Source organism: Lemur catta, chromosome 8, assembly GCF_020740605.2.
Source record: "Lemur catta isolate mLemCat1 chromosome 8, mLemCat1.pri, whole genome shotgun sequence".
Taxonomy (NCBI): Eukaryota; Metazoa; Chordata; class Mammalia; order Primates; family Lemuridae; genus Lemur; species Lemur catta.
In genome coordinates, this window is record NC_059135.1 from 16,679,729 (window position 1) to 16,691,298 (window position 11,570).

Genomic DNA, 11,570 nt, shown 5'->3' on the forward strand with positions numbered 1-11,570 from the left:
CACTTCCTGCTCAAGTCCTGCTTACCCCACACTCCCCACCCCTAAACTCAGAGCCTGGCCTCACACCCTGGTTACCATCAACCTTCCCTTCCCCTCCTCGGCCAGTATGTGTCCCCCCACCCCCCCGTGCCAGCACACTCGGGGGCCATGCTCACATCTGGAGGTTCCTTTCCCTCTCCCCACCTCACCTCACGCACCACACACTGTAGCTGCATGAGGACCCGGGCTCCCGAGGCCCCCACACACACTAGACATCTTGGGTCCACTGGGACCCTCCTTGCCTGCTCATCCCCCCACCTCCGCTCACCATGCTGCCTGGATGGTGGCAGGCTGGGGTCCTCTGTGTATCCGCGGCTCCCACGGCTGCCTGGCCAGCCTCCTTATACTCTCTGGTCAGCTCACGGCCCGGGAGGGCAGGCGTGGTGACTCAGTTACAGAGCAGCAGGAAGTGGAAGCTGGGTGGGGCAGGCAGAGGAACAGCCAGGGCTAGTAACCCCACACAGGTACCCAGGCCTCTGCGCACATGGGGTCTATTGGCAGTCACATGTCCCATTTCCTGGTGGCATAGCCTGGACTTCACAGGTGGGAGAGGATTTAGAGATCAAGCCTCCTGTGTTCCAGCACTGCTGCCACCCCCTGGGCTTGGTGACAGCTGGAAGTGGAGTGTGGGTGGGACTAAGAAGATGTCTGCAGTGATCCAGAAATAATGAGTCTGGGGCCAGAGATCAAGCCTGAGTGTATTCTGGCTGGAAACTCTGACCATCATGGAACATAGGATTTAGCCCCGCGTCTAATACCTACTAGCACGGCACTTCTTTTTGCCTCAGTTATCTCATCTGTACAATGGGGAGAGATAGTATTGTGAGGATCAAACAAAGTAAACTTTAAGTGCTTAGTCCAGAATTGCTGTTGCTCTCTATGGGAAAAGCAAGAGGATGAGCAGGGTCTCAAGACTATTCTTAAATGTCTTCCCTAGCCCACTGCAAGTCATTGCTGCTCCACCCCAGCCTTGGGTCCCCACAGGAGTCTCCTCATGACCTTAGGCAAATATCTGCAATGAAATGTTAATCTGTAGCATTTGTATCCTGCTTTGTGGTTCTTAAGGCGCCTTCACTCCTTATTTGCTGTGAGTCCCTCCACAACTGTGAGGTAGGCAAGGCAAGGCCTTCTTTTCCCATTATGGAGAAAAGGAAGTTGAAGTTTCTGGTGTGGTGCCCAACATCACATGGGGGTTAATTGGTGATGGAATTAAGATTCATCTGGGGCTCATCTTTCCACACAGTGTTCACTGCCCTGTAGCCCCTCCAGTGTCTTGGTCTCCTTCCTCCCAATCTTCAATTCCATGGCCAGTCAGGGTCACTGCCTGGCATACCCCTCAGCTCTCCTGCCTCCCTAGCTTCAGCATCCTTGTGTGACTAAACCACAACCTTGGTTAAATCCATTTCTTCATCAGCTCTGTGCTTGCACTCATCCAGCTAAACAGTGGCTGTAGAAAAACCCAGAACCATGCTGACTGATCTTTCAAATGCATGACCACTAACCTCAAATGGAGCCTAATGCAGCTGGAAACTACACTACAGTAGTCCTTTCTTACCCACAGTTTCTTGTTCCATAGTTTCAGTTACCCTGGGTCAACCACGGTCCAAAAATATAACATTAAAAGGAAAATCCCAGAAATTCACAATTTATAGGCTTTAAATTGCATGCTGTTCTGAGTGGTGTGATGCAATCTCATGCCACCCTGCTCCATTCCACCTGGGACATCCCTTGGTCCAGCATATCCATGCTGTAGATGCTCCCCACCTGGTGGCCACTTATTAATAGTAGCAATGTCAGTTATCAGATCGACGGTGGCAGTATCACAGTGCTTGTGTTCAAGGAACCCTTATTTTACTTAATAATGGCCCCAAAATACGAGAGTAGCAATGCTGGCATATTGTTAAAATTATTCTATTTTATTATTAGTTACTGTTGTTAACCTCTTACTTTGCCTAATTGATAAACTTTATCATAGGTACGTATGTATAGGAGGAAAATAGTGTATGTAGGGTTTGGTACTATCCAAGGTTTCAGGCATCCACTGGGGGTCATGGAATGTATGGATAAGGTGGGACTACTATACATTTCATCAGCTGCTCTCCCAGAGATTAAGGGTGCCAGATTTAATAAATAATGTACTTTATCTAGCAACCCTATCCAGGAGGTAGTTGCTAATGTGGTGCATGGTGGGGGAGTTATCTTGAGACAGGGGTTTTTCAGAGCCCCTCTCATATGTGTGCCAGGAAATGACCCCGAATCTCAAGATGGCTAACTGTGGCTTTGGCTATGGACTAAAGTCTCTGAAGTTAGAACTTTTCTCTCTCCCACCTGGAACAAAGAGGCCCAAAGAGAGGACACAGCCAACCAACACATCTAAGATAAGGAAGTTCAGCCTCCCAGCGGGTGGGTCCATGAAGCCATAGACCTCAGGAATTATTGCCCAAATGGAGAACTTGGGGCTTAGATGAACCACTGGTCCCCAAACTGTCTTGTGTAGCACATACATGTCTCCCAATTGGCCTTTGGAGCTGGACGTCTCAGTCAACCTAGACATCCCCAACTCTGAAAAGAAAAGTGTCCTAATGGCAGGCAGATAATCTTATGTAAAGCAGAGTAAAGAGGCTGAGATTTTAAGAGCATATTAACCTATCTAAGTTATAAAATAACAGGCATTCAATACTCTTAATTCCTCCAACAATTATTTTTTGAGTGTCTGCTATATGCCAAGCACTATTCCGGGTGCCAGGGATACAGTCGTGGACAAAAAAGTCTGTGCTCTTAAGAAGCTTACATTTTTGTGGGGAAGACAGATAATAAACAAACAGGAAAATTTCAGATAGCAATAAGCACATGAAGGAAACAAAACAGGATAGGTACAGTGGCTTGTGTCTGTAATCCCAGCAATTTGGAAGGCTGAGGCAGGAGGATCACTTGAGGCCAAGAGTATGAGAACAGCCTGGGCAACATAGTGAGACCCCATCTCTACAAAAAGTTTTAAAGATTAGCTGGAGCTGGGTATGTGGTGAGCACCTGTAGTCCCAGCTACTCAGGAGGCTGAGGCAGGAAGACCACTTGAACCCAGGAGTTTGAGGCTGCAGTGAGCTATGATCTTGCCACCGCACTCCAGTCTGGGTGACAGAGTACCTCTACCTCTAAAAAACAAAAACAAAAACAAAAAAAACCCTAGATAATAGGACAGAAAGTTGGAGGGAGGGGAGAGCTACTATTTTAGACTGAACAGAGAAGGGGCAGCTCTTTATGGAGGTGATATCTGAACTGAGACCTGAATGATGAAGACTCAGCCAGGAAATATCTGGAAATTAGTGCTCCTGGCAGAGAAAATTCCAGTGCAAAATTTCACAGGTAGAAGCAAGCTCAGTGTGTCCAAAGAAACAGAGTGAAGAGAAAGAGAGAGAGAGAGCTGTACAAGATGAGGTCATAGAGGCAGATGGCTTTATTATAAGTGCAATGGAGGTTTTTAAGCAAGCATTGATGCCTAGTTTGTGTTTTAGAGAGATGACTGCAGCTGCTTTGGAGAATGCATTCTAGGAGTTCAAGTGTAGAAGGAGGAAGCTGGGTAGGAGGCTACTGCAGGCATCCAGGAATGAGGGCATGGTGGTGAGAAGTATCCGGGTCAGCAGTAAAGCAGAGGACATGCTAATGCTGGCCATGGCAGAGCTCCCCAAGTGCCCCAAGAGCTAAAACCAAGGTGTTGGTAGGGTTACCTTCCTTCTGGAAATCCTAGGGGAGAATCTATTCCTTGCCCTGTTCATCTTCTAGAGGCTACCCACATTACTGGAGTCATGGCTCCTATCCATCTTCATAGCCAACAATCATGGCCGGGCGCAGTGGCTCACGCCTGTAATCCTAGCACTCTGGGAGGCCGAGGTGGGAGGATTGCTCGAGGTCAGGAATTCAAGACCAGCCTGAGCAAGAGCGAGACCCCATCTCTACTAAAAATAGAAAGAGATTAGCCGGACAACTAAAAATCTATATAGAAAAAATTAGTTGGGCATGGTGGCGCATGCCTGTAGTCCCAGCTACTCAGGAGGCTGAGGCAGAAGGATTGCTTGAGCCCAGGAGTTTGAGGTTGCTGTGAGCTGGGCTGACGCCACCATGGCACTCTAGCCCGGGCAACAGAGCAAGACTCTGTCTAAAAAAAAAAATGCCAACAATCACATCACATTGACCTCTGCTTCTCACCTCTTGTTTGACTCTGACAGTCCTGCCTCCCTCTTCCACTTTTAAGGACCCTGGTGATTACATTGGGTCCATCTGGATAATCCGGGATAATCTCCCCATCTCAAGATCCTTACCTTAATCACATCTGCAAAGTCTTTTCCCATATAAGGTAATATAATCACAGGTTCCAGGGATTAGGATGTGGACATCTTGGGGGGATGGTGGCATTCTCCCTACCATGCTTGCTAAATGGGAATGCAGACCCAGTATGGCCAGATATTCCAGTTCTTTTCAAGATAAACTAGAAACCTGAATTTTCATATGACTGTGAAGAAGAGTTACTATGGCAGGTCTGAGGTTGCTGTCCTTAGAAAGGCCGGCCTGCAAGGTTGGCCTTTGGCTGGCATCTGGGAACTTAGTTCTCAGAGTGTTCCCAGTCAACAGCTAGTGGATAAGGATGGTTCACTATGCTTAAACTGCTTGTGTAAACAGTATGGTTTATGCCAAACAACTGCTTTTCTTCTGGAAGCCTGGGATTTTGGTATGTGCCAGGCAAAGGTGACAAGCCCTGAATAAAATTTTGGGTGTTAAGTCTTCATTGAGCTTCCTTGGGCAGAAATAATGCAGGGAAATGTTGCTGCATTCTTATTTTAGAGGAAGAGTATACTCTTTGTGAGCCCTTATGGGAGGGAGAGGGCACAAATCCTCCAAGACCACTCCTGCATCATTCTCCCTTGTGATCCAGCTGTATAATCTTGCGACCTTGTAATAAACCTTAGCTGTAAGTGCAGCTGTACGCTGGGTCCTGCAAATCCTTCTAGAGAATCTCTTAACAAAGGGGTGGGCTGGGCGCGGTGGCTCATATCTGTAATCCTAACACTCTGGGAGACCGAGGCGGGTGGATTGTTTGAGCTCAGGAGTTCGAGACCAGCCTGAGCAAGTCAGGAGTTCGAGACCAGCCTGAGCAAGAGCGAGACCCCATCTCTGCTAAAAATAGAAACAAATTATATGGACAGCTAAAAATATGTATATAAAAAATTAACCAGGCATGGTGGCACATGCCTGTAGTCCCAGCTACTCTAGAGGCTGAGGCAGGAGGATTGCTTGAGCCCAGGAGTCTGGGGTTGCTAGGCTGATGCCAGGGCACTCTAGCCCGGGCAACACAGTGAGACTCTGTCTCAAAATAAATAAATAAATAAATAAAACAAAGGGGTGGATTGGGGGATGCCCAACACCATGACAAGTCCTGACTTTTTTCATATTCTAAACGCTATGGGAGTTAACACACTGTTTAGACCAAAAAACCATTTCTGAGAGGGAATTTGGCCTAGTTGCCAACTTGCAACTTCTGACTTCTTAGAGTTCTACTCTAATTTTAGTCCCATCTCTGAAGTCAAACAATTAATCTGACGTGCACCTAGCAAATGCATACCATGTGTCCTGAGTACCATGTTAGGAACTAGAGACACAAAGACAGTCCTTACCTTCAACAGTTTGCTGTCTAGTAAGATGGACATGTACACAAATAACTACAGCATGATGTGCTATATGCACTAAAATAAATGTAAACAAAGTGCTCTAAGAACCCAGACAGCTACTTACACAGTGATTTGCTGTGAATATACACATCCCTAAATTCATCTGATACCCACGACCTGACGTTGCTATCCCAGTTTTACAGATGAAGAATCTGCACCTGACAGTCAAAGAGGTTTAAGGTTTTGTCTAAGATAGCTCAGGTCTCTTCCCATATCCATTCTGCTGGGGTAGGGGTGCACAAGGAAAAAAAGAGGGTCAGAGATGGTCTGCAAGAGGCTATGTGTGCTGCAATCACCAAGGCTCCTTCCTTTATAGAGACCACGACCCCATTCCCTAAAGCAGCCTCACTGTACACCCTTGTCAGTTTTCTTTTTTATCAACAAGTTTTGTTCTTCTAACCAGATGGCAAGTCTATTGGAAAGAGAGACCTTGTCATATTTCACCCTATGCCTTCCTGTGCCTTGCCTAAGTCAAGTGCCAATTAGCTATTTTGTTGACAGAAAGTTGCCATCATTAGTTATTTTATGGCACTGTGTTGCTTTGTCAGACAGCCCTGGCAATGGGGAAACACAATGGGAGGGGAGGCAGGTGAATCTTTCCAAGTAATGACTAGCCTGGAAGGCGGGCTTCCTAAGGATATGCCAACCAGCACATGGGGCACTGCTCAGCGAATTTCCCCAGTGAAGGGAGGAACTAGAAAATGTGAGGCAAGTAAGGAAAAGCAGAAGTAGCTCAAAAAGGTCTGTTCTTGCAAGAAATGGGAATGAACTGCAGAAAGAAGGAATGGCTTCTGCTGAGGTCTGGGGCTGAGCACTGAGGCCATTAAGATGCAGGTGGCAGATCCTGGCCGTGGCTTATAGGCGGGGGCGGGCCTGTCTGATACAGACAGAAGAAGATGCGAAAGTCAAAATCAGCCATGATACCAGAATCTTGATTTTCTTTTTTTCCTCTTCAGAGTCAACAAACATTTTGACTCCTGGCAACAATGCTTCCAGGATGGAATCATTGTCTCCTTTTCACCGATGAAAATGTCAAAAACTCAGTGAAGTTAAGTCACTTGCCCAAGGTCACACAGAGCAGTCTGGATGCGCATCCCAGTCCTAGGGGCTCCAGGTCCAGCGCTCCCACAGTTCTGGCAGCAGGAGAGCGGGAAGGTGGCCACAGCGAGGGTTCACTAATAGTGACCGCGCTGCTGACCGTGCCACTGACCGCTGGAGGCCATCGAGCCGCGGCAGATTCTCGGAGTCTGCCCTCGCAGACGAGCCCCGCGCCGGGCTCGGCTCTGCAGGAGAGTCTAAGGGATCGGGATCCTGGGCTCAGGCTGTGCAGCTCCAGGTCCCCGGCCAGCCGCCCCGGCCCGGGGACCAACAGGAGGCGTGCGGCTGGAGGGGCTTCCTCGGGGACCCGCCGGAGCCTCACGGCCGGCCGAAGCCTCCCGGGAGGCGGGGCGGGCAGAGCACTGGCGAAGGCCAGCTGCAGCCCCCTCGGAAGGACGGCCTCGACCGCGCCCGGCCTAAGTCAGGATACCTGGACGACAGGCGCCCCGGTGACGCAGATACCGGCGGAACGCGCCCTGTCACCGCGCCCTACGTCTCTGCTGCAGACCTCAGGAGCCCAGAGTATCGTCTCAAAATGGGGAACGAAGGGTTAAAGCCCGGGTCGCTGCTCCTAACCCAAGCCGGACAGGTGAGGGACGTGGACGCGGCAGGAGGAGGGGACCCGGCCTGGCCCCGCCCCTCCGGGCTGCCTACCTTAGGGGGCGTGGCCTCCGGGCCGCCCGGCCCCCAGTGGGCAAGCAGGCGTGCGAGGCCCGCCCCCGCCTATAAGAGCGGTGCGGCACTGCAGCTAGCGCAGTTCTCACTGAGACCCGTCGCCCCGACTCTACGTGAGACCCACCGCCCGGACTCACCATGGTGAGTGCGACCCCGCCGGTCGCGCCCGTCCCCTAATTGCCCCTCTCCTTCAGGGGACTCTCCCTCCAGAGATGCTCGGGGACCTCCACCGGGCGTTCCGGGTCTCGAGGAGGTGCAAGGGTTTTCCATCTCCCCTCCCCAATCCCTTCCTGGTGACTTTGTCCGGGGGGTATTGTCCACCTTCGGAGGCTGGGGATGGGGTGGGGTGGGGTGGGATTTGTCACTAGCAGAGAGAAGCTTCTTGGCGGTCCCCTCCTGCCTCACCAAGCATTTGCGCCCCGACCCTCCTGAGGAGAGTCACGCGGTCCCGCGCCCAGTCCCTTCCGCGGGCGAAGGAAGACCTGCTTGGCTGCCCCCCAGTTCTACACCCCAGTGCCCGGAACTGACCGAGCACGTGCTTGGCACAAGAAGGTGGAAGGGGGTCAGGTTACTTGCATCCCCTTTTCCTCTGTGTATGCATCCCGTCTACCCTCATCCCCCGCCCCCGCCAGTGACTCAGCACCCCGCTTCTGAGCCTACAGGGGTGGCGGGAATGGGGTTCGGCCTCGTGAGGCGAGCTGGCCCCTCTCCAGCCAGAGGGCGAGTGCGCGGACGGGCAGAGACAGCTGGCGCCCAGCGGCAGCGCGGGCCGAGGCCAGGTTGGGGGGAGGGGATGGAGGTGTGTGTAGGGGGGTGGTATTTATAGCCCAGGAGCGGAGGCCGAAACCCAATCCCCTCTGTCGGCTGGGATGTAACTGGAAAGACTTCAGCGGGAGAGCGGATGGAGGGCTGGAGTGCAGGATGGCGCTCACCCTGCCCGGGGCAAGGCGGGTTGGTACTGGGGCCTCACCGCAGGTTCCGCTTCCTTTGCTGGGTATTTGGAAACCGTCACCCCGCCCTGTAGGTGTGGGGAGGGAGGCGCGCGGGCCCTGCGGACTCCGGTGGTTCAGGGGTTAATTTCGGACTGGCAGGGACGGAGCCTAAGGCAGCGAGTGCCCCAGTACCCACAACCCTTATTGCCCGCCCCTGCCGTCTGCGCTTACCAGCATTACCGCTGCTATTTCCGTGCGGTGGGTGAAGGTGATGAAGACACCCGGGGTGCGGGGGTGGAGGTGGGGAGAGGAGCCAGATGGGACTGATCCCCAGAGCCAGATGGGATTTAAAGGTGAGGGAAGAGGGCATCCTCATGGCCAGTGTGGTCAGTTGATGCCAGATTGGAAGGCCATACCTCTGCAGCCCGCAGGAAAAACGGGGCAAGGGATTGTGTGAAATTCTAGCTGTTCATCTTCAAAGCAAAGAATTAATCAAGTGGGGAGCTCTAAAATCTAGTTGTAAACTCGCAGCTCTGGAAAACCTTCTGCCTCTACCCTGGCTCTTGAGAAGCTGGGTTTATGGGCAGTAGGGATCAGGAACAGCTGAAAAGTCTCTTACCCTGGTCAGTTACTGCAGTGTCGGCCGGTCTCTTATACACTTGCGTTCTCTGTCCTCCTTGAGTGTCCTATGAATGTGGCAGGGTCATGTGGAGCCACAGCACTCACTTGACAAATTCCCTGAGAAGTAGGTTAAGGGGTTGGCTTGCCCGACTGGGTGCCTCCAGCTGGGGCGTACTGTGCAGGGGAGCCTGGGCAGGGTGTTAGCCTCTTCTCATCGCTGCCCAGCCCCAAGCTCCACTCTTGCCAACTGAGTCATCCCAGCTGGTAGGTGAGAGGGTGGAAGAGAGGCTCGTGAGGTGAGAAGGACTTGTGCATGTGAGGCTTACGCCATGTCTCCTCTTTATCCCACAGCGTGAATGCATCTCAGTCCACGTGGGGCAGGCAGGTGTCCAGATGGGCAATGCCTGCTGGGAGCTCTACTGTCTGGAACATGGGATTCAGCCTGATGGGCAGATGCCCAGTGACAAGACCATTGGTGGAGGGGACGACTCCTTTACCACCTTCTTCTGTGAAACTGGTGCTGGAAAACATGTGCCCCGAGCAGTATTTGTGGATCTGGAGCCTACTGTAATTGGTGAGAGGAAGAGGGGGCAAAATTGAGGGGGCTAAAGAATGACTCAAAGCTTCTCTCTGGAAAGGGGGTGTTTAGATCGGGCTTTCTTGGCCCTCAAAACTCCTAGCCTTATGTGAAGCTGAAGAAGGCAAGCTGATCTCAGGCTGGCCTGGGCAGCAGGTCCGGGTTTCTCCCACACTCTGCTATCTCAGGCTGGCAGAAGGATGAGCTCGTCCATGCATCTGGCCACAGCTACCACCCTGGGGGAGGAAGGTCCCTGCTAAACATAGCCTTGTGGTTTTTGCCCTTCCAGATGAGATCCGAAATGGCCCATACCGACAGCTCTTCCACCCAGAGCAGCTCATCACTGGGAAAGAGGATGCTGCTAACAACTATGCCCGTGGTCACTATACCATTGGCAAGGAGATCATTGACCCGGTACTGGACCGGATCCGCAAGCTGGTAAGAATTTGTCTCAGAAGGGAGGAAGCTTTTGAGACTACACTAATGGTGGGAAAATTTTTTCAGGTCCATTTCAAGGGGTCATCTCTAACTGTACATGTTCTAGAGTGTGATGCTGCCATGGCACACTAATTAGTCTTTGCCCTGACTTCCGAGATATTTTAGGCTTTATGGAGTCAGATGATAAGAGTCCCTCAGGCCCCTCCCCTACCTAAATTGCTCTTTTTCTTTCTTGCCTTTCAGTCTGACCAGTGCACAGGACTTCAGGGCTTCCTGGTGTTCCACAGCTTTGGAGGGGGCACCGGCTCTGGCTTCACCTCACTCCTCATGGAGCGGCTGTCTGTTGACTATGGCAAGAAGTCCAAGCTGGAGTTCTCCATCTACCCAGCCCCCCAGGTCTCCACAGCCGTGGTCGAGCCCTACAACTCCATCCTGACCACCCACACCACCCTGGAGCACTCAGACTGTGCCTTCATGGTGGACAACGAAGCCATCTATGACATCTGCCGCCGCAACCTGGACATCGAGCGCCCAACCTACACCAACCTCAACCGCCTCATCAGCCAGATCGTGTCCTCCATCACAGCATCCCTGCGCTTCGATGGGGCCCTCAATGTGGACCTGACAGAGTTCCAGACCAACCTGGTGCCCTACCCCCGCATCCACTTCCCCCTGGCCACCTATGCGCCCGTCATCTCTGCAGAGAAGGCGTACCATGAGCAGCTGTCGGTGGCAGAGATCACCAATGCCTGCTTTGAGCCTGCCAACCAGATGGTGAAGTGTGACCCTCGGCACGGCAAGTACATGGCCTGCTGCCTGCTGTACCGTGGAGACGTGGTGCCCAAGGATGTCAACGCTGCCATTGCCGCCATCAAGACCAAGCGCAGCATTCAGTTTGTGGACTGGTGCCCCACAGGCTTCAAGGTTGGTATCAACTACCAGCCGCCTACTGTGGTGCCTGGAGGTGACCTGGCCAAGGTGCAGCGTGCCGTGTGCATGCTGAGCAACACTACTGCCATCGCTGAGGCCTGGGCCCGCCTGGACCACAAGTTCGACCTGATGTATGCCAAGAGGGCGTTTGTGCACTGGTATGTGGGTGAGGGCATGGAGGAGGGGGAGTTCTCCGAGGCCCGGGAGGATATGGCCGCCTTGGAAAAGGATTACGAGGAAGTGGGCATCGACTCCTATGAGGATGAGGATGAGGGAGAAGAATAAAACAGCTGCCTGGAGACTTTCCTCTATGTTTATTGCAAAAGCCTTTCGAAATAAACAGTCTCCTTGCACGGTTCCTTGTCCCTTCTGTGAGTGCTTGAGCTTCTGCTGCCTTCCCCTTTGTGCTGCTGCTGCTGCTGCCCTCACTGTTTGCTGCTAATGACCCTTTTCCCTTCCATGGCTGAAGGGGACACTTGCCAAGGGGCCCTTGCCAGGCCCAGGAAGCATGACCCCAGGACCTTGATGTAAGGTCATAGG

General features: G+C 52.2%; 1 protein-coding gene across 1 annotated transcript; it reads left to right on the forward strand.

Moving 5' to 3' along the window:
* The first annotated feature begins 7,518 nt into the window (after window positions 1-7,518).
* TUBA4A (tubulin alpha 4a) lies at window positions 7,519-11,388 on the forward strand. The gene is made up of 4 exons (XM_045560018.1): window positions 7,519-7,673; window positions 9,437-9,659; window positions 9,952-10,100; window positions 10,344-11,388. The coding sequence occupies exons 1-4, from the start codon at window positions 7,671-7,673 to the stop codon at window positions 11,313-11,315; spliced, it is 1,347 nt and encodes a 448-aa protein (XP_045415974.1). The 5' UTR covers window positions 7,519-7,670; the 3' UTR covers window positions 11,316-11,388.
* Window positions 11,389-11,570: the final 182 nt, after the last annotated feature.

Excerpts from the sequence above, each read along its gene's own strand:
- TUBA4A (XM_045560018.1), top strand. Across the intron at positions 9,660-9,951 it reads TCTGGAGCCTACTGTAATTG|ATGAGATCCGAAATGGCCCA; the intron begins GTGAGAGGAAGA and ends TTGCCCTTCCAG. Across the intron at positions 10,101-10,343 it reads TGGACCGGATCCGCAAGCTG|TCTGACCAGTGCACAGGACT; the intron begins GTAAGAATTTGT and ends CTTGCCTTTCAG.